This window comes from Micromys minutus (genome assembly GCF_963924665.1).
Source record: "Micromys minutus genome assembly, chromosome: 6".
Taxonomy (NCBI): Eukaryota; Metazoa; Chordata; class Mammalia; order Rodentia; family Muridae; genus Micromys; species Micromys minutus.
Genome location: NC_137975.1, coordinates 41,889,027 through 41,908,002, shown reverse-complemented (window position 1 = coordinate 41,908,002; position 18,976 = coordinate 41,889,027). Strand labels below are relative to the sequence as shown.

Here is an 18,976-nt window from a genome sequence, read left to right as displayed (position 1 = left end):
AGCCCACAGGCCCACAGGCTCACAGGAGAGACAGGCTCCTGTCAGAGACAACAAGACCAACTAGCATTACAGATAACAAGATGGCAAGAAGCAGCACAAGAACCTAAATGACAGAAATCAAGACAACTTGGCAACATCAGAACCCAGTTCTCCTACCACAGCAAGAAGGAGATATCCAAACGCACCAGAAAAACAGGATTTGGACTTAAAATCATACGTCATGATGATGATGAGAGGGCTTCAAGAAGCACATGAATAACTCCCTTAAAGAAATACAAAACACAGGGAAACAGGTAGAAGTCCTTAAAGAAGAAACATAAAAATCTCTCAAAGAGCTGCAGGAAAATACAACCAAACAGGTAAGGAATTGAACAAAACCATCCAGGATCTAAAACTGGAAATAGAAACAATAAAAAAAAAATCACAAAAAGACACAACCCCGGACATAGAATACCTAGGAAATAGATCAGTTGTAGATGCAAGCATCACCAATAGAATACAAGAATAGAAAAGAGAATCTTAGGTGCAGAAGATACCATAAAAAACATTGACACAATAGTCAGAAAAAATACAAAAAGGAAAAAACTCCTAACCCAAAATATTTAGGATATTCAGGACACAATAAGAAGAATAAACCTAAGGATATTAGGTGTAGAAGAGAGCGAAGATTCCCAACTTAAAGGGCCAGTAAATATTTTTAACAAATTATATAAGAAAACTTCCCTAACCTAGACATCTAGAAAGAGATGTACAATAACATACAAGAAGCCTACAGAACTCCAAATATATTGGACCAGAAAAGAAATTCCTCCTGACACATAATAGTCAAAACACAAAATGTACAAAGAAAGAAAGAATATTAAAAGCAGTAAGGGGAAAGGTCAAGTAACATACAGAGGCAGACCAATCAGAATTATATCAGACTTCTCAACAGAGACTATGAAAGCTAGAAGATCCTGGACAGGCATCATACAGACCCTAAGAGAACACAAATGCCAGCCCAGATTCCAGCAAAACTCTCAATTACCATAGATAGAAAAAGCAAGATATCCCAGGACAAAAGCAAATTTACACAATATCTGTCCACAATTCCAGCCCAACAAAGGATAATAGATGGAAAATTTCAACAGAAGAAGAAAAACTACACCCTAGGAAAAGCAAGAAAGTAATCTTCTTGCAATGTAGAAACAAAGTGCTTAGGGGCTCTGAGACTTTTCATTTTCAAAACACACTCTTGGGAAATAAACAAGAACAGAATTTACTGGCTGACAACCACAGGGTCTCATAGAAAAGTCCAAATATACATGATCAACCTAAACCCTTCAAAGTTTTTGAAATTGTATAAACAGTGTTCTAAAAATATAAAAACAAAGTTTTAGTGGACAGGTCAGAATAACCAGGCTATGCTGACCAAGCTGAGTTAAGACAAACAAACAAAAAAAACCTGCTCTCAGAACAACTCCCCTGCCCTTCTCTGTACTAAATTCCAAGAAAACCTGTAAATTGTGAACAACCTTATTGCTAAAAATTTCTCCCCACTTCCTCCCCCCTTCCTCTCCTCTTTCTGAAAATTATGCTGCTGCTTTGCTGACCAAAAAAAATCATAATACAGTAGTTTGCACCCTCACCAAAAAAAGGTATAAAAGCTGTATGCTTTTGGAGTTCAGAGTTGACTCTCCCTGTGAGGCCAAGCAGCCCCCTGGGCGTGTTGGGTTAATAAACCTCTTGCCACTGCAGCAATCTATTGTCAAGTTGTGTTCTTTGGGGCGGTGCACCTAGGCTGAGACCTTGGGGGTCCAACAGCAACAAAACCAAAAAAAGAAAACCACACAAACATGATTCTACCACTAACAACAACAACAAAAAAAAAAAAAAAAAAAAAAAACCAGAAAACAACAATCATTATTTCTTAATATCTCTTAACATCAATACTCAGTTCCCCAATAAAAAGACAGACTATCAGACTGGATATGTAAACAGGACACAGAATCTTGCTACATACAAGAAACTCATCTCAATGACAAAGACAGGTACTACCTCAGAGTAAAAGGCTGGGAAAAAAATTTCCAAGCAAATGGTCCCCAGAAACAAGCTAGAGTAGCCATTCTAATGTTGAATAAAATAGATTTTCAACCAAAAGTTATCAAGAAAAGATAAGAAAGGACACTTTTTACTCATCAAAAAAAAAAAAAATCTATCAAGATGAGCTGTCAATCCTGAACATCTATACTCTAAATGCAAAGGCACCCACATTCATAAAAGAAACATTACTAAATCTCAAAGCACATATTACAAAACACGCAATAATGGTGGGAGACTTCAACACCTCACTCTCATCAATGGACAGATCAAGGAAGCAGAAACTGAACAGAGACACACATAGATTTAATGGACATTTCATTCTAAAACAAAAGAATATACTTTCTTCTCAGCACCTCATGGTATCCTCTCCAAAACTGCACATATAATCAGTCACAAAACAGGTCTCAACAGATACAAGACTGAAATACTCCCATGCATCCTATCAGACCACCATGGACTAAGGCTGGCCTTCAATAACAGCAAAAACAACAAAAAGCCTACATACACATCGAAGCTGAACAATGCACTACTCAATGATAACTTGCTCAAGGAAGAAATAAAGAAACTAAAGACTTTTTAGAATTTAATGAAAATGAAGGCACAACATACCCAAACTTATGGAATAGAATGAAAGAGGAAAACTCGTAGCTCTGAGTGCCTCCAAAAAGAAACTGGAAAGAGCATACACCAGCAGCTTGACAGCATACCTGAAAGCTTTAGAACAAAAAGAAGAAGATACACCCAAGAGAAGTACACAGCAGGAAATAATCAAATTCAGAACAGAAATCAACCAAGTAGAAACAGCAACAAAAAACCATACAAAGAATCAGAAAACAAAACAAAACAAGCAAGCAAGCAAACAAACAACAACAACAACAAAAACAACCCAAGAGCTGGTTCTTTGAGAAAATCAACAAGATAGATAAACCCTTAGCCAGACTAACTAGAGGGTACAAAGACAGTATGCAAGTTAACAAAATCAGAAATGAAAAGGGAGACATAACAAAACAAACTGAGGAAATTAAAAAAATTAACAGATTCTATTACAAAAGCCTATAGTCAACAAAACTGAAAAATCTGGATGAGATGGACTATTTTCTAGATAGATACCAGGTACCAAAGTTAAATCAGGATCCGATAAACCATCTAAACAGTTCTATAACCCCTAAAGAAAAAGAAGCAGTCATGAAAAGTCTCCCAACCACAAAAAGCCTAGGACCAGATGGATTTAGTGCAGAATTTTATCAGACCTTCATAGGAGATCTAATACCAATACTCTACCATTACTCCACAAAACAGAAACAGAGGAAATACTACCTTCTATAAAGCCACAATTACTCTCATACCTAAACCACAAAAAAACAGAACTTCAGACTAATTTCCCTCATGAACACTGATGCAAAAATCCTCAATAAAATTCTTGCAAATTGAATCCAAGAAGACATCAAAATGATCATTTAGCATAATCAAGTAGGCTTCATCCCTTGTATGCAGGGATGGTTCAAAATAAGAAAATCCATCAATGTAATCCACTATATAAACAAACTCAAAGAAAAAAACCACATGATTATCTCATTAGATGCTGAGAAAGCATTCTACAAAATTCAATACCCCTTCATAATAAAAGTCTTGGAAAGATCAGGAATTTGAGGCCCATACCTAAACACAGTAAAAGCAATATACAGCAAACCAAATGTAGCTAACATAAAACTAAATGGTGAGAAACTTGAAGCAATACCACTAAAATCAGGGACTCGACAAGGCTGCCCACTCTCCCCCAACCTATTCAATATAGTACTGGAAGTCCTGGCCGGAGCAATTAGACAGCAAAAGGAAATCAAAGGGATACAAATTGGAAAGGAAGAACTCAAAATATCACTATTTGCAGATGATATGATAGTATACGTAAGTGACCCCAAAAATTCCACCAGAGAACTCCTAAACCTGATAAACAACTTCAGCAAAGTGACTGGATATAAAATTAACTCAAACAAATCAGTAGTCTTCCTCTACTGAAAGGATAAACAGGCTGAGAAAGGAATTAGAGAAACGACACCCTTCACATAGTCACAAAGAATACGATATACCTTGGGGTGACAACAAAATAAGTGAAGGACCTGTATGACAAGAACTTCAAGCCTCTCAAGAAAGTAACTGAAGAAGATCTCGGAAGATCGAAAGATCTCCTATGCGCATGGATTGGCAGGACTAATATAGTAAAAATGGCCATCTCACCAAAAGCAATCTACAGATTCAATGCAATCCCCATCAAAATTCCAACTCAATTCTTCATAGAGTTAGAAAGAGGAATCTGCAAATTCCTTTGGAATAACAAAAATCCAGGATAGCAAAGACTCTTCTCATCAATAAAAAACCTTTTGGGGAAATCACCATCTCTAACCACAAGCTGTATTACAGACCAATCATGATAAAAACTACAGGGTATAAACACAGGCAGATAGATCAATGGAATAGAATTAAAGAGCCAGAAATGAACCCACACACCTATGGTCACTTGATCTTTAACAAAGGAACTAAAAATATTCATCTTCAATATCTTTATAAAACATACAAACATAAAGACAGCATCTTCAACCAATGGTGCTGGTTCAACTGGCAGTCAGCACATAGAAGAATCAATTCATTCCTATCTCCTTGTACAGACTCAAGTCCAAGTAGATTAAAGACTTCCACATAAAACCAGGTACACTGAAACTAATAGAAGAGAAAGTGGGGAAGAGCTTAAAACACATAGGCACAGGAGAAAAATTTGTTGACAGAACGCCAATTCTTATGGCTTGATTTGAGATCAAGAATCAACAAATAGGACTTCATAAAATTGCAAAGCTTCTATAAGGCCAAGAACACTGTCAGTAGGATGTAACAGCAACTACCAGCTTTGGAAAAGATCTTTACCAGTCCTACATCTGATAGAGGGCTAATATCCAATATATACAAAGAACTCAGTAAGTTAGACTCCAGAGAATCAAATAATCCTATTTGAAAATGGGGGTACAGGGCTAAACTAAAAGATTTTCAACTGAAGAATACCGAATGGCTGAGAAGCAACTAAAGAAATGGTCAACATCCTTAGTCATCAGGGAAATGCAAATCAAAACAACCCTGAGATTCCACTTCAGAATGGCTAAGATCAAAAACTCAGGTGACAGCAGATGCTGGTGAGGATGTGGAGAAAGAGGTACATTCCTCTTTTGTTGGAAAAACAACTTCATGAAATTACTAGGCAAATGATGGAACTAGAGAATATCATCCTGTGTGAGGTAACCCAGTCACAAAAGAACACACATGGTACGTACTCTCTGATAAGTGGATACTAGCCCAAAAAGCTCAGAATACCCAAGAAACAATTCACAGATCTTATGAAACCCAAAAAGAAGGCCAGAATGTAGATCCCTCGGTTCTTCTTAGAAGGGAAAACAAAATACTCATGGGAAGAAATACAGGGACAAATAGACTGAAGAAAAGATCAATCAGAGAATGCCTCAGCTAGGACTCCATCCCATATGCAGCCACTAAACCCAGTCACTTGCTGATGCCAAATAGTGTTTACTGGAAGAATCCTGATATGGATGCCTCCTCAGAGGCTCTGCCAGAGCCATACTGATACAGAGGAGCATGCTTGCAGCTAATCATCAGATTGAACACGAGGACCCCAATGGAAGAGCTTGAGAAAGGACTGACGGAGCTGAAAGGGTCTGCAACCCCATGGGAAGAACAACATTATCAACCAATCAACCTCCCACCTCCTGCCCTAAGCTCCCAGGGACTAAAACACTAACCAAAGAGCACACATGGACAGACCCATGGCTCCAGTTGCATATGTAGCAGAGGACAGCACTGTCTGTCCTCTGGGAGGACAGGCCTTTGGTCCCAAGATGACTCATTTTCCCAGTGTAGGGGAACTCCAAGTCACTGAGGTGGGAGGTTGGGAGTGGGAGAATCTTTATGGAAACAAGGTAAGGGGAAGGACAATGGGAGGGGGCAAGGGGATAATATTTGAAATGTAAACACAGAGAATATCTAAGAAAAAGAAAGGAGTTCCTGGAGAACATAATGGAGCCTAAGAAGGGAAGGGTGACAGTAGAAAGCACGGAACTGACAAGATCCCAAACCTCAGTTACCAAAGCCACATGAGTCTCAGCTGGAAAATGCAGTGAAATCTCACACACACTGCGCCAAAGCCGCAGAATACTGACAGAGCGATGACCTTAAAAGGCAGCTACACGAGAAGACACAACTGGCGTCTCCACGTGAGAAAAGAATGCTGTATTAACCTATTGTTTCAACACCAGTAGCATAGTACTTTCAAGAATGAAAAGCGATATAATTCCACCGAAAGATAAATAGAATCTGGGGATAATTCTGATCAGTTGTAGCCAGTGTTTGCTGCTTTGTGGGTTTTCCCACCCTTTATACTTCTTTTTTCATTCCCTATCATTAGACAGCAGAGAAAGGATAGAGAGGGCAGAGGGAAAGATCCTTGAATCTGATTTCTTTCTTGTTTCTTCTTTAGCATGACTAACAAACTGTAGCCAGTCCCGTTGAACCTCCACCAACCCCACCTATGGGGCCATGGTATTTATACACCCTCTGAAAAATCCCTAGAATTGCAAACATCATGCAATCACAAAAGCTATCTACAGCTGGCAAAATCATGTCTCTGCTAGAGCATGAGGTAAATCATAGTCAGCTTACTCAAAGCAGTCCCCTATCCCCACGCCTAGAATTAAAACTAAAGCATATTCTTATATGTATTGTTTCTTTTTAAGAAACCAAAGTTCCAGAATTGTCATTACAACCAATGATCTTCACTGAAGGTACCTCTAAAAGATATAATTCAGATCCTATGAAAATGCCCTTAGAACGTCAGCCTACATTACAAGAATCGGTAGTCAGTGATGTGCTAGTCAGTAAGCTAAGTATCGGCCCTCACTGTGTCAAAAAGAAAAACTGTTCACATTGTGGAATAAATAATAAAAACAAAATTCTGAGAGCTGTTAGTGTAAAGTTGGAGGGAGGAGCTGGCATGAGCATATATTTGCACCTCTATATTGCTTAAGGGCAAAGCTCAACTACTGAAACTTCTTGTAGTATGCATATTACATTTTTCTTTTAAACTTCATTTTATTGCTTTACAGTTAGTGTATGTATGTGTGTATGTGAGTCCAGGTGGCCAAGGGTCTTTTAAATTTTATTGTTTTAAAGTTAGTGTATATATGTGTACATGTAAGTCCAAGTGGCCAGAGGTCAGAGAAGGGCATCAGATCACCCTGGAGCTGGGGTTATAGGTAACTGAGAGCTACCCTATGTGGGTGCTGAGAACTGTGCCCAGGTCCTTTGAAAGAGCAGCATACAATCACTGAGCAAACTCTGCAGTCGACATATTGCATTTTCTAAATTCACTAAAAGGACAGAAATACTAAAAGGGTGGAAAGAGAAAAATCAAAATCCAAGTGAAAATAAAAGATGAGGAAAAAAACCAAAAACAACCAGTGGATGGATGACAGAACAATCAGAGAACACTCAGTGGATGGGTGACAGGACAATCAGAGAACACTCAGTGAATGGGTGACAGGACAATCAGACAACACCCAGTGGAGAGAAGACAGACCAATCAGATAAAGGCCAGTGGATGGATGATTGAACAATCAGACAAAGGTCAGAGGATGGATGATGGGACAGTCAGACAACAGCCTGTGGAGAGAAGATGGAACAATCAGACAAAGGCTAGTGGGAAGATGACAGAACAATTAATATAAAATATGGATAGATTGATCACTCAAGGTTGAGAGATACTTTATCAGATTACCTAAACATAATAGAACATATATGCAGCTAAGGATAAGGATAACAATGAAAGGTGAAAGATTAAAGATTCTCAAATTAGACCAAAAAAAGTATACAAATTAGAAAATTCAGAAGTTCAATTTTACTAAACTAAGATAAGGCCAAGTACAAAACAGACCTTAACTCAGTACAAAAATGTTTACTCATGCAATTCCAACTGTCCTTAGCTAGGCAGGAGGTCATAGCAATCTGAAACTTATAAAAAAAAAAAAAAAAAAAAACAAAACAATAAACACCAGCAGGAAGAAAAGTGCTGTGTCCCGCATGGCTCCATGGCCTGCTGTAACAGGGGTCATTATTACAGACAAGAAGCAGGAACAAGGAGGCAGCTTCAACTCTCTCGGTAGGAAGTCTCTCTGTAGGGAATCAGCTCAGTCTCCAGGCTGAAAACATAATCTGCACATGCTGTTGACATTGACACTCTGACCTAAGGAAGGCTTTGCTGTCTTTCAGGCTCACCTAGGGAAGGCTTTGGCACCCCCATGAGGATGAGGCATATAAGGGTCCTTGACATGGCTCTATCCAGTGTCACAAAGGGCTTCATCTGCTTTTTGCAGCAGGAAAGATCTGGAGAAGGTAGATATCATGGCAGCAGCCTTGCTCAATGATGCCTGCTAAAAAAGAAGACTGCAGTATCTCTTAAACACAGAACATTAGTTAGATTTGACTTCACACTAACCCTAACTAACACCCAAGAAAGATGGATATGCAGGCTACATATTCTATTGTAAAGAATGTAGGAAAATATTGCAAAGTGATATATTTAAAAAATGTCACATACTTAGACATTTCAAAATGTATTTCTAAACCTATCTCTCAAAAAACAATCACAAGACTATAAAAAATGGAATTAAAACTTGGTAGTTATAGCTTTATAAACATGGAAATTATACTTTATTAGATTTGAAAAGACTGAAAACATAATAAATGAACTTAGACATCCAACTGAGAAATTAGAGGACAAAACTATTCCTCCAACAGAAGGAAGCACGTTAAAGACAGCATATGGAATCAGAAAACTCATAAGCAAGCCCATAGCAGCCGCACTGGCCTGTCCCCATCAAGACTTACAGTGTACATTATGAGCAGAGCCTTAAGTAGAGCTACAGCAGATACTGAGCCCCAGACAGTCCTTCATATGTATCTGGGAGTGATACTGCAGATTGGCAGAAAAATAGGGCATATTCAGCCCACACAGTTGGTACCACAGGACAGAAACCACTCATCCCCATCACATCAAAATCACTTAACCTATCCCAAGACCTTTTACCTAAAATAAATGTACTGTGGGCCAGCAAGATGGCTCAGCAAGTAAAGGTGCTAGACACCAAGCCTGATGACCCGAGTTCAATTCTCTGAACACACAGTGGGAAGAGAACCAACTCCTGAAAGCTGTCTGTCCTCTGACCTCTACACCCACACCATGGCACATTTGTATGCACACTCACACAATAATAAGAAATAAACAAAAACTTTTAGACATATTTAAAAAGAGCCAGGTGGTGGTGGAGCATGCCTTTAATCCCAGCACTTGGGAGGCAGAGGCAGGTGGACCTCTGTGAATTCAAGTTCCACAGAGTGAGTTTTAGGACAGCCAGGCCTACAGAGAAACCCTATCTCAAGAAAGCAATAGATAGATAGATAGATAGATAGATAGATAGATAGATAGATCAATAGATAGATCAACAGATAGATCGATAGATCAGTTTGGGTATGGTTTGGAATACTGTCAATGTATCCATGCATTGGAGGCATGGTCCTTGGTGAGGCATTGCTGTGGTAGTGATATTTTCAGCAATTGTCTTTAACCACTATGCCATCTCACTCAGTAAAAGTGCCTAATGGAAAGCTGACTAGGTCAAAGGGGATCACTTTCAGAAGGTAACAGTGCTCATAGGAAGATGTGACTTCTTCAAGCTGTTGGTTGTTCAGTGAGGTCAGTCCTCACACTTGATCCCTTCTGCATAAGGCCGATATTCTTTCACTTTACCCCGAATGCAACAATGTGTGGAATAAACCTTTCCAGCATGCTGGAAACATGTTCTTAGCCCTCTATAAGTTAAACAGACATCCTTATGAAGTATTAAGTCTCAGGCATTTTTGTGGCAATACAAATCAAGACAATAAATTATATAGTGATCCTGCTTTAGTTAAAAAAACAAACAAAAACCTGTTGGTTGGTTGGTTGGGCATAGTGGCACAGCCTTCAATAAGCCCACACTAGTAACTGCACTAGATGTAATACACATTCTGACTACAGACCACACTTGAAAAACCTATATGCCAAGCTAAGACAGAAACACCAACACACAAACCCCAAAGGACTAAAATCAAAGGGATTTTACATTTATTAGTGACCTAGTGTCAATACATAGTTGCTAGACACAGAACTTTAGTCATGAACTATCATGGAGCTGGGCTCTGAATACACAGAACTTTAGTCATGAACTATCACGGAGCCAGGCTCTGAATAATCAGGGAAGATGAAGATCCAAAAAGTAATGAACTTAACCTTATCTGTCCAATAAAAGCCCAGGAATGACACACACTTTTCCAAAGCAGTGAAGAAGCTCGTTTTGTTTTAATGACAGAACAGGGTCAACAGGATGGCTCAGAGGGGAGAGGTATTTACAATATATACCTGATACCCTGAGTTCAACCCTGAATTTCATGGGGAGGCTAGACTCCTGACAGTTGTCCTCTGACCTACATGTGCCACAGCATGTGGGCCACAGCTTGTGCATATGCACACTAGCATATATACAAACACGTGCATGAACCAAGCATGCACCAAACTTGAAATTGGCAATATATAAATGGAAAATCTATGCCTCATTTTGTTAATAGTTCAAAGCTCGTCTCTGCTTAGTAATCATGCAGCTCATTGGCAATAATCAATAAGCAAAGCCTTCTGTTGTCTGGAAATAAAACTGAGCCCCCATGGAAATAACACATGGATTCAGGAAAAAACAAACCCAGGATGGGAGCCAAATAAATAAACAAACAAATCAAACAAATAAATGTGTTCGATTTTATGTGCAGGTGTACACACATGTGGGAATCATTTCTCCCCTTTTACCATGGAGGTTTCAGTGATGGAGCTCACGCAGTCAGGCATGGGCAGATACCTCGAACTACTGACCCATCTTTCTGGCCAACGTTTTTAAAGTTAATAATAAAAATAAAGTGGAAAGATCTAAAAGAATGAAATCCTGAAAAAAAAAGTCAACAGTCTAAATAATCACACTAGGGATTTTAAAAATACACAACTAAATCCAGAAACATAATTTAAAGGGCAGATTGAAATACAATCATTCGAGCCTTAACCAGACTTTTAGAATGCCTAAGCAAAGGTGATCTCGACAGTTTTAATAATATACCGACTTTTATTTTTGCTGCGTAAAGTATGCAAAAAGAGTGCTTTCTTCAGGTCTTTACTGAGAGCCTAACATCCAGCCTAGCACGGTATCGAACACCCTCAGTTTCAGCACTTGGGAGCAGAGGCGGGCAGATGTGAGTTCCACACCAGCCTGGTGTGCACGGCAAGTTCCATGGCAGCCAGGTCACAGTGAGACTGTCTAAAATAAGAGAATCACGTGGCTGATAGCTGAGCTGCTCATGGCACGGTCCGTGTCCCGTGACTGCATTACATCCCTGTCATGTAGTTCTGTCAGGGCATCTGTATACTGAGTATGATAAATTCCTTTCCCGTAATGAGGGAATGTAGCCCATGGCAATGCGTGTGTGCGTGTGTGTGTGTGTGTGTGTGTGTGTGTGTGTGCGTGTGTGTGTGTGTGAGTGAGTGTGTGTGTGTGCATACATAGTTATACAGACAACAGGGATTTTGCTTTTGTGATATAGGATATATATTTTTATAAACAGGTGTTTCAGGGACAGCAGCATTGTGACTCTCTGGCCCCATTGACTCCCGAGGTCATCCAATCCTAACACATGTAGATTTTATGTATTATTTATAAAATGCCACATTGGAGGAACTATTGTCGCTCTCTACATGAGGAGCTAACTCATTAGTTACAGTCTAACACCTCACAAAGCTGGGAAGTATAGTCTCAAAAGAACTCTTAGAGCCTAAAAGCCTTTGCCTGGCGCCCTCCATGAGCCTCCACTTCACTGCCACACCCACTGCTGTAACTAGAGTTACTAAGAACTTCCTATGCACAGGAGAAAGGCTTCTGCAAGACATCATCCCAGCCACTCAGTAAGGAAAACGTGGAAGGACTGAGTGAACAGAAGTAACTGTTAACTCGTAAGACTAGATAAAATATAAATATACAGCATTGTAAACAGAGCAAGCTCCCAACAGTGCAAAGTTCACCAAAACAATTTTATTTCCAGTGTTTAATTGAGTATGCACACAGGCATGACACAGGTTTGGAGAAAGTCCTCATGCAGAATTATATTCTCAGTAAGAAGCCAGTTCCATCCAGGATCCACTATCTACACACCTATGTTACAACATTTATATCAAATCTGGTATCTGAAGAAAAGATACACATAGAATATGTTCATTTAAGTTATTACGTATTTTACAGAAAGATTAAAAATTCAAGTCACACAAAACTCAAAAATTGTATTAAAAGTTTGAATATAAAACTCAGATCCGCCCGGAATGACTAAGGAATGGAAGTTGTGTATCCACCTGTGTTAACTGGCAAGTGTAAGGAAATTTGTTACTGATAAAATGCATTCATTTATTCAATGTATGTTATCTAATTTCAACAATATGGCACCCTAAAAATCAAATGTACTTTTATCATGAGGCACTTTTGTTAGTGAGGAACCAAAAGAACAATTTGGCTGCAGGAGGCAGCAACTTTCTTCAGTAATTTGGGGAATATACTATGTAGTGAGTTGCAACAAACACCTTGCTTATTTGTATACAACTATCCAATATACTTTTAAACATATACGTGTGTTCTTCTGGCTGTAGTGACGCACTGTAAAGCTATTCCACAGTGCAAAATGGTGAATCCAGCCCAAACCAAGGCTGCATAATAACAATTCTGGTATAAGAAAAATATTTACAGAGTCACTGGCTGTGTAACAGTAGTTTCTCTTGCTGGAGCAGAGAGACCCAGCTTAAAGGCAGGGAGGAGACCCTGCTTTAGTGCCGGGACTTTCAGACAGTTTGTGAGGGTGGGTGTTGGCTGCAGAACTAGCATTTTGGCTCATGTTCTGGAAGCTTTCTCCGTTTATTTGGTCAGGTGACTGTGGTGGTGTGGAAAGAGGGGGCTGGCTGGTTGAAGCCAAGGTGCTGGCAGCACCCCTAGCCTCGGGCTGCTGAGACAGTGGTGTGTGGGTGCTGGTGGGTGTTCCCAGCACGCTGGCGCTCTCGGCCTGGGGCTCTCGGCTGAGGTCAGAGGCGCTGGTGCGGATGCGCTCCCTGGCAAGCCAGTCTGAGATGGAGAGGTCCTGGGCTGAGCACTTGGGTTTTAATCTATTCACAGCCGAAAGTTCGGACTCTTTGTCCGCACTCTGCTCATGCGCTTTCCAGAAACTCAGGACGCTGATTTCAGTAGCATCTCTGTGGCCTCCGAGCGTGTGTCTGCGTTTGATGTTTTTCCTTTTCGCTGTCTCGGCAGTAGGTTTTTGATTCCCAACTCCAAACATGTCATCGGCGGGTGCCCTGGGTCTTAGTTTTAAGCGATCTGCTATTTTCGTTTTCCAAGTGGCCTCCTGCTTTTCGGATTCACTTCTGCTGGGTGTCAGGAGGCTCCCTGTCGACTTGCCTTTCTTCATGACGTCAAACATCTTGGCCAGGGCAGGCGTTTCTTTTTCAGTCCTGGTGTCTCCGGGGCTCCCGCTGTCTGACTTGAAGCGTGCAGACTTCTTCCTGGACAGTGTGTCACATTCGATCAGCCTGTGGGAGCTGAACTGCTGCCTGCGGCTGTCTAAACTTGCTGTGAGGCTTCCCTCGGTGCAGCTGGCTTCACTGCCTTCCGAGTTCCTGCGGCTCACCCTGGCAACCTCCTGTAGCTTTCCTCGGAAGAGCCGGTCTGAGGTCAGGGCGGTGGGGAACACGGGGAACTCGCTCTCACTGTCTGTCTCCACTGGCCGCCCTTCACTCACCAGCTCGCTCCGCTCGTCATCAGCCTCGTCCCCCTTGCTCTCCGCCACTGACTGCACCTCAGGGCTCAGGCGGCTGGAGTCCAGGCTGGTCAAGTAGGCTGACGATGTGGTGGAATAGTCCGAGGTGATAGTACCAGCATTGGACAAAAACTCACTGTGCTTGGTTTCTGGACTGGTGGATTTTTTATTGGAGGACCTCGCAAGTGAAGCCTGGGAAGACAGGCTAAGCAGGGTGCCCGAGTCAGACCCTGTCTCTTCGCAGTGGGGCTTCTGTGTCAGAAGGGATCTGGGGCTCTCCTTCAGCATGGCCAAGCGACAGCTGAGGGTTGGTGACCTGTTGCGTTTGGAGCTGTGGGGCGGGGATGGTTCTTCCGATGGCATCTTCTTCTCCTCCTTCGTTGTACCCGTGTCTTTCTTAGTGTTACTGTCTTTGGCAACAACGACCCTCTGCTTTCTACTTGCTGTCTCGCTTTCTCTCTTGGACTCTTCTTTAGTCTCATTGTGACTCTGTTCCATATTCTCCTTTTTAAAAAACACACTGTCCAGCTCATCTTCGGAGCTGCTGGGCTGGGCTTTCTCTTTGGGCTTTTTCCTCTTCCTACTAGCGGCTGCGAAGATGGAGGAGACAAGCAGTTCCCTGCTATACTGATCCTTCCCCGATCCCCAAGAGCCCTAGGAAACAAGCAGAAAACGAGGCTGTGAACACTGACCAGGGCTGGCTTGCCCCCAGATACCACTTAGAGAACTAAAGTATACCAATGTTCTAGATGCAACCATAGCACGGTGTCTGTTTTAGTGCTCCCCTTTGAATCACAGCAAGGTCACCTTCTTTACCAGTCCCATTCTTGCCACATCATGATAGACACATCTCTCTGTGTCTCTCTCCCATGCTTAAGGACACTTCAGCTTCCCAATTCTTATTAATTCCCCTGTTGGTTTTCTCCGTGTCCTCGATGCTCAGTCCAACATTCCCACTTCCTTTACCTGCTCTACAAAGAAGAGTTACGTGCTTTCTGCCAGGTGTGATGGTATGTATACACCTGCAATCACAGTACCAGGGAGGCTGCCGGGAAGAGGACAAGTTCCAAGACTGCCCCAACTACACAGTGAGATCCTGTCTCAAACACCCAAAAGGGAAAATTAGATAAACACCATTCTGACATAGTTTAATATTCAGACATGATTAGGATTGTAGGCCGGATTCAATTTTCTAATTGTGGACATTTGGTGCTGACACTGTACCCAATCACTCATTCAGCTAAGGAGTGTCTGGCTCCTATTACCTCACCAAGAGTAGATCTTCAGGGATTTGCCTTGGGTAAATCATGTTAGTAAAGACTTAATTCATCATATGTAACAGCAAAAGCAGAAAATTAAAATATAAGACACTCCAGTACGTGGTTTCTCTAAGAGCCACTGCTATTTATTAGAAGTTCTTGGTGACAATGATTAATGAGTTTGTTCAGAATGTCTGTCTGCTGAGCAGTCTGTTGGTGGGCAGGTAAGTGAGTCCTTGTTTTAGAACATAATCTTGAGGAAAGAGTCAAGCAGAAGGCATGTGGAGTATAGATTAGAAAATACAGTTTTCTATTACAAAAAAAAAAAATCTTAAGCTAAAATGCTATCCTAAGTTCTTCTGAAGGGTAAGTCACAGGTCCACAGGACTGTGCTCTTATGTGTTGTGATGGGTTTCTAAACCACTGGGTGCATTCCTGTGAGTTATTCCATTCCTCCATGTTCTCCTTCGCACTGGGGCACCATGACTGATGCTGGGCTCAGTTAGGGCAACAGGTCTCCTGTCTCCAGCATGTTCTGCAGGGCACATAGTAGGGATAGATTCTCTTTTTGCATCTCAATTTTGTTGTTCACAAAAGAAGCACCTAGATTATATCATCTTTAAAATTCTCGAATTCTGTGTGCTGGGGAAAATGACTTGTTTTTCTACAATTTGGAAACTGTTGGATATCTGAGTATTCACTACTCCACAGGCTTAGTAAAGAACAATGTAAGATGAGCAGCCAAGGAAAGGGGCGGATGTCTAGTGAAAGGATTAGGAATTTCAGGTATGTCTTCCAACTTTCAAAGCTATCGTCTGTAGTTAAGGTATAGCGATGTAGTTGGGAAACAGAGATCAGAAGATTATGTGTCCCAAGCTAGCCAGCGCTACACACTGAGACTATTTCAAACAACGAAAGAAGGTTGAGAACTGTTTGAGATCTACAAAGCCCAAGGAGACATGACATCTAAATGTAAGTAAGGACTCCTGATTATTCCTGAGTGGGGGTGTGTGTAGAGGTGAGGGTTAAAAGAATATTCAGGTAATTGAAAAAATATGAATAAAAACTACTTTATATAATCATGTATCATGCTCATTTTAGCATCCTGACTATGATGATTAGGCCATGATTATGTAGGAGAACATCCCTGTTCACGGGAGACAGAAATTACACTATTTAGGGTAGTGCCATCACTATATTTAACTAGGTAACTGTGTATGTAATGAGTTGAAGGTAAAGGCTTATAAAATATGTTTAAGTGAGCAAAAAGTATCAGTGGATGTGGTGATTAGCCTCAGACGCTGCCTGAAAAAGATGCAGTTGAAGGGTTACTCAGCACAGACTGGCATATGGACACGTGGTGGAGACTGTTGAGTTGGGGGGTTGGCTACTGTAGGCAACACATCTCTAGGCAGGTTGTCCTCACTGTAAAGAAAGTCAGCTGAGCACGAACACCTGAGTGAGCCAGCAAGCACTGTTCTTTTGTGGTTTCTGTTCTCTGTTCGTGTCCTGCCGTCCCTCAATGACGGACCGTGACCTCAAACTCTAAGTTGTTCTTGACCATGGCATTTGTCATAGCAACAGAAGCATCCTCTAAGAGTTAGCAACTTGGATAAATTCACGCACCTGCTCTGCATTTGTGTTTTATGTGTGTTTTGAGACAGCCTCACTATATAGCAGTGCCAGGACCAGAACTGGTTATCCTCCTTGTCTCAAGCCCATGCCCTCATCCTGGCTGATGTGGAGTTAGTCAATTTTAAACAATGTAATAAACCGTTCCCACAACTGCACTTTTCTAACTTACAATCTTGTATTTTCTAGCCTTCTTCTATTCTAAATTACCTTCTCTGCACACTGGACTTTATTCCTCTGGCTCCAGTGTGGAGTACACTTGTCAGTTAAGGATGAAAGTCAGCCCCGACCCAAAGCTACCATGAAGTGTTTTCCAGCTATACAGAACAACTTACCTTAGATTTTGTTGAGTCACTAGTAGCTGAATCTGTGGGAAGTAAATGAAACGTGGTTAGTCAGAGCCCATCTTCGCTGCTTTCCACAAACAATGCAAAACTTATGAAGAGGACAGGCACAGAACAAAATGTGAAAGCAAAACTCAAAACAAGAACACAGTGGATAGTCAGAGCTCACAAAGATGCAAGCTGCACCACAGAAAGCCACCGCCATGAAAGGATGCTGTGAATTGTAGGCAGAACCAGCTCAATGATAGGAATGGCAAAGGAGCCCTGTGCTAAACAACAGAAATACTACTGTTCATTTTCTAAATAGTAAGTCTAGCAGTAAAGAAGCTTGAAGACCTTTGAAAATTAGGTCCCACATCTTGTATCTGAAACTGATACACAATGTAGAACTTTCTAGACTGTTGGCTGCCCTAGCAACAAGTTGAAACACTCGACTGGTGTATGTGTTGATTTTTGTCAGACTGTCAGATTGGAATTTGGAAGAGAATATCCCAGATGTGAATGGATACAACAAAGGCATTAGGGTGACCTTGAGTACAGGTCACTTTTGGTTTCTTTAGATGATTCTTGTTTTTGTACTTGACCCCAGCTTCACCTCCGTGCAGTCAGGGATCCTTTTGGTTAGTTTGGTTAAATTGCTACCAGGTTTGTAAGTATCTATTAACAAATGCTATTATGGAAATGGAGAAATGGAGACCATAATTTTGCTGTCTGGCAAAAACTCAGATTATACAAGTAGAAAGAGGGTAGGAAGGGGCCAGCAGTACAAAGAAAAGTATCAACTTTAGAATTTCATCTTTAAACTTTTGGGAAAATTATTTTCAAAATTTAGGAGCTGGGCCCCGTGCCACGCCCCTTTTAACACATGGCTAAATGCTTTATGACTTTAAGAACCGTTTGACCATACCATGCTATTTCTCCTCAGGGTCTGCTTCAGAAATAACAAGAGACAGCAGAAAAACTTTTAAGAGAGTAGTAGTGATCTGTTTACAATATTCTTAAGAGAGACTTGTACACCACAGATCAGCTAGGTTGGCGTTTACAAGAACCGGGGGTTTCTGCAGACAAGGCAGCTACAGTGTGGACAGCAGTCCTCCTTCTTCCTACAGCTCCAGCTGTCCATCAGGGACATCACAGAATCCACTAGTGACATTACCGTGTGATACACTCCTCCCACTTCGCCTGTGCAACACCAGTATAGATTTGCCTGAGTCAGTAAGTGCTGAAAAAACCCTTTGGAGCTAAAACAAGAACTAGAGACAAAGGGAGAACATGTGTGAAATAGCATGCCAGATTACTGCGACAGTTTGGTAGGAGACATTTCCATCCACAGCCTATTAAATACTAATACTTAACCGAGCGTTACGGTGGCAGGAGGAGAGAGAAGAAAATCATGGTCAAATAGAGTGACTTTGATTGCGACGTCTCTAGTGACAGGGTAGGACTGAGAGGGGCAGCTCGGCACACATAGCTTGCTGCCCTCACAGAACTGGCCCCAAACAGAACTAAGCATTCAGTCTAACCATACTTTCTGCCGTCACAGCAACCACATATTCAGCAGCATGTATCTGTTTTACCTTGTGATGACTATTACATGGAAACTGTGAATTAAAAAAAAACAAAACAAAACAAAACAGTGGTTTGCATGCTCATTGTTCTCAGCTTCCCATTCTGACACACATC

General features: G+C 41.1%; 1 protein-coding gene across 6 annotated transcripts in view; it reads right to left on the bottom strand.

The window, feature by feature from the left end:
* Positions 1-12,276: 12,276 nt before the first annotated feature.
* ARHGAP21 (Rho GTPase activating protein 21) overlaps positions 12,277-18,976 on the bottom strand; it is a 121,671-nt gene continuing 114,971 nt past the window's right edge. For all 6 annotated transcript variants that reach the window (XM_080918023.1, XM_080918025.1, XM_080918027.1 and 3 more), the window contains 2 exons: positions 17,285-17,316; positions 12,277-14,712 (listed from right to left, as the gene is read on the bottom strand). In XM_080918023.1, coding sequence (XP_080774149.1) covers positions 13,051-14,712; positions 17,285-17,316 — 1,694 coding nt within the window. In that variant the 3' untranslated portion in view covers positions 12,277-13,050. The remainder of the gene's footprint in view (positions 14,713-17,284; positions 17,317-18,976) is intronic.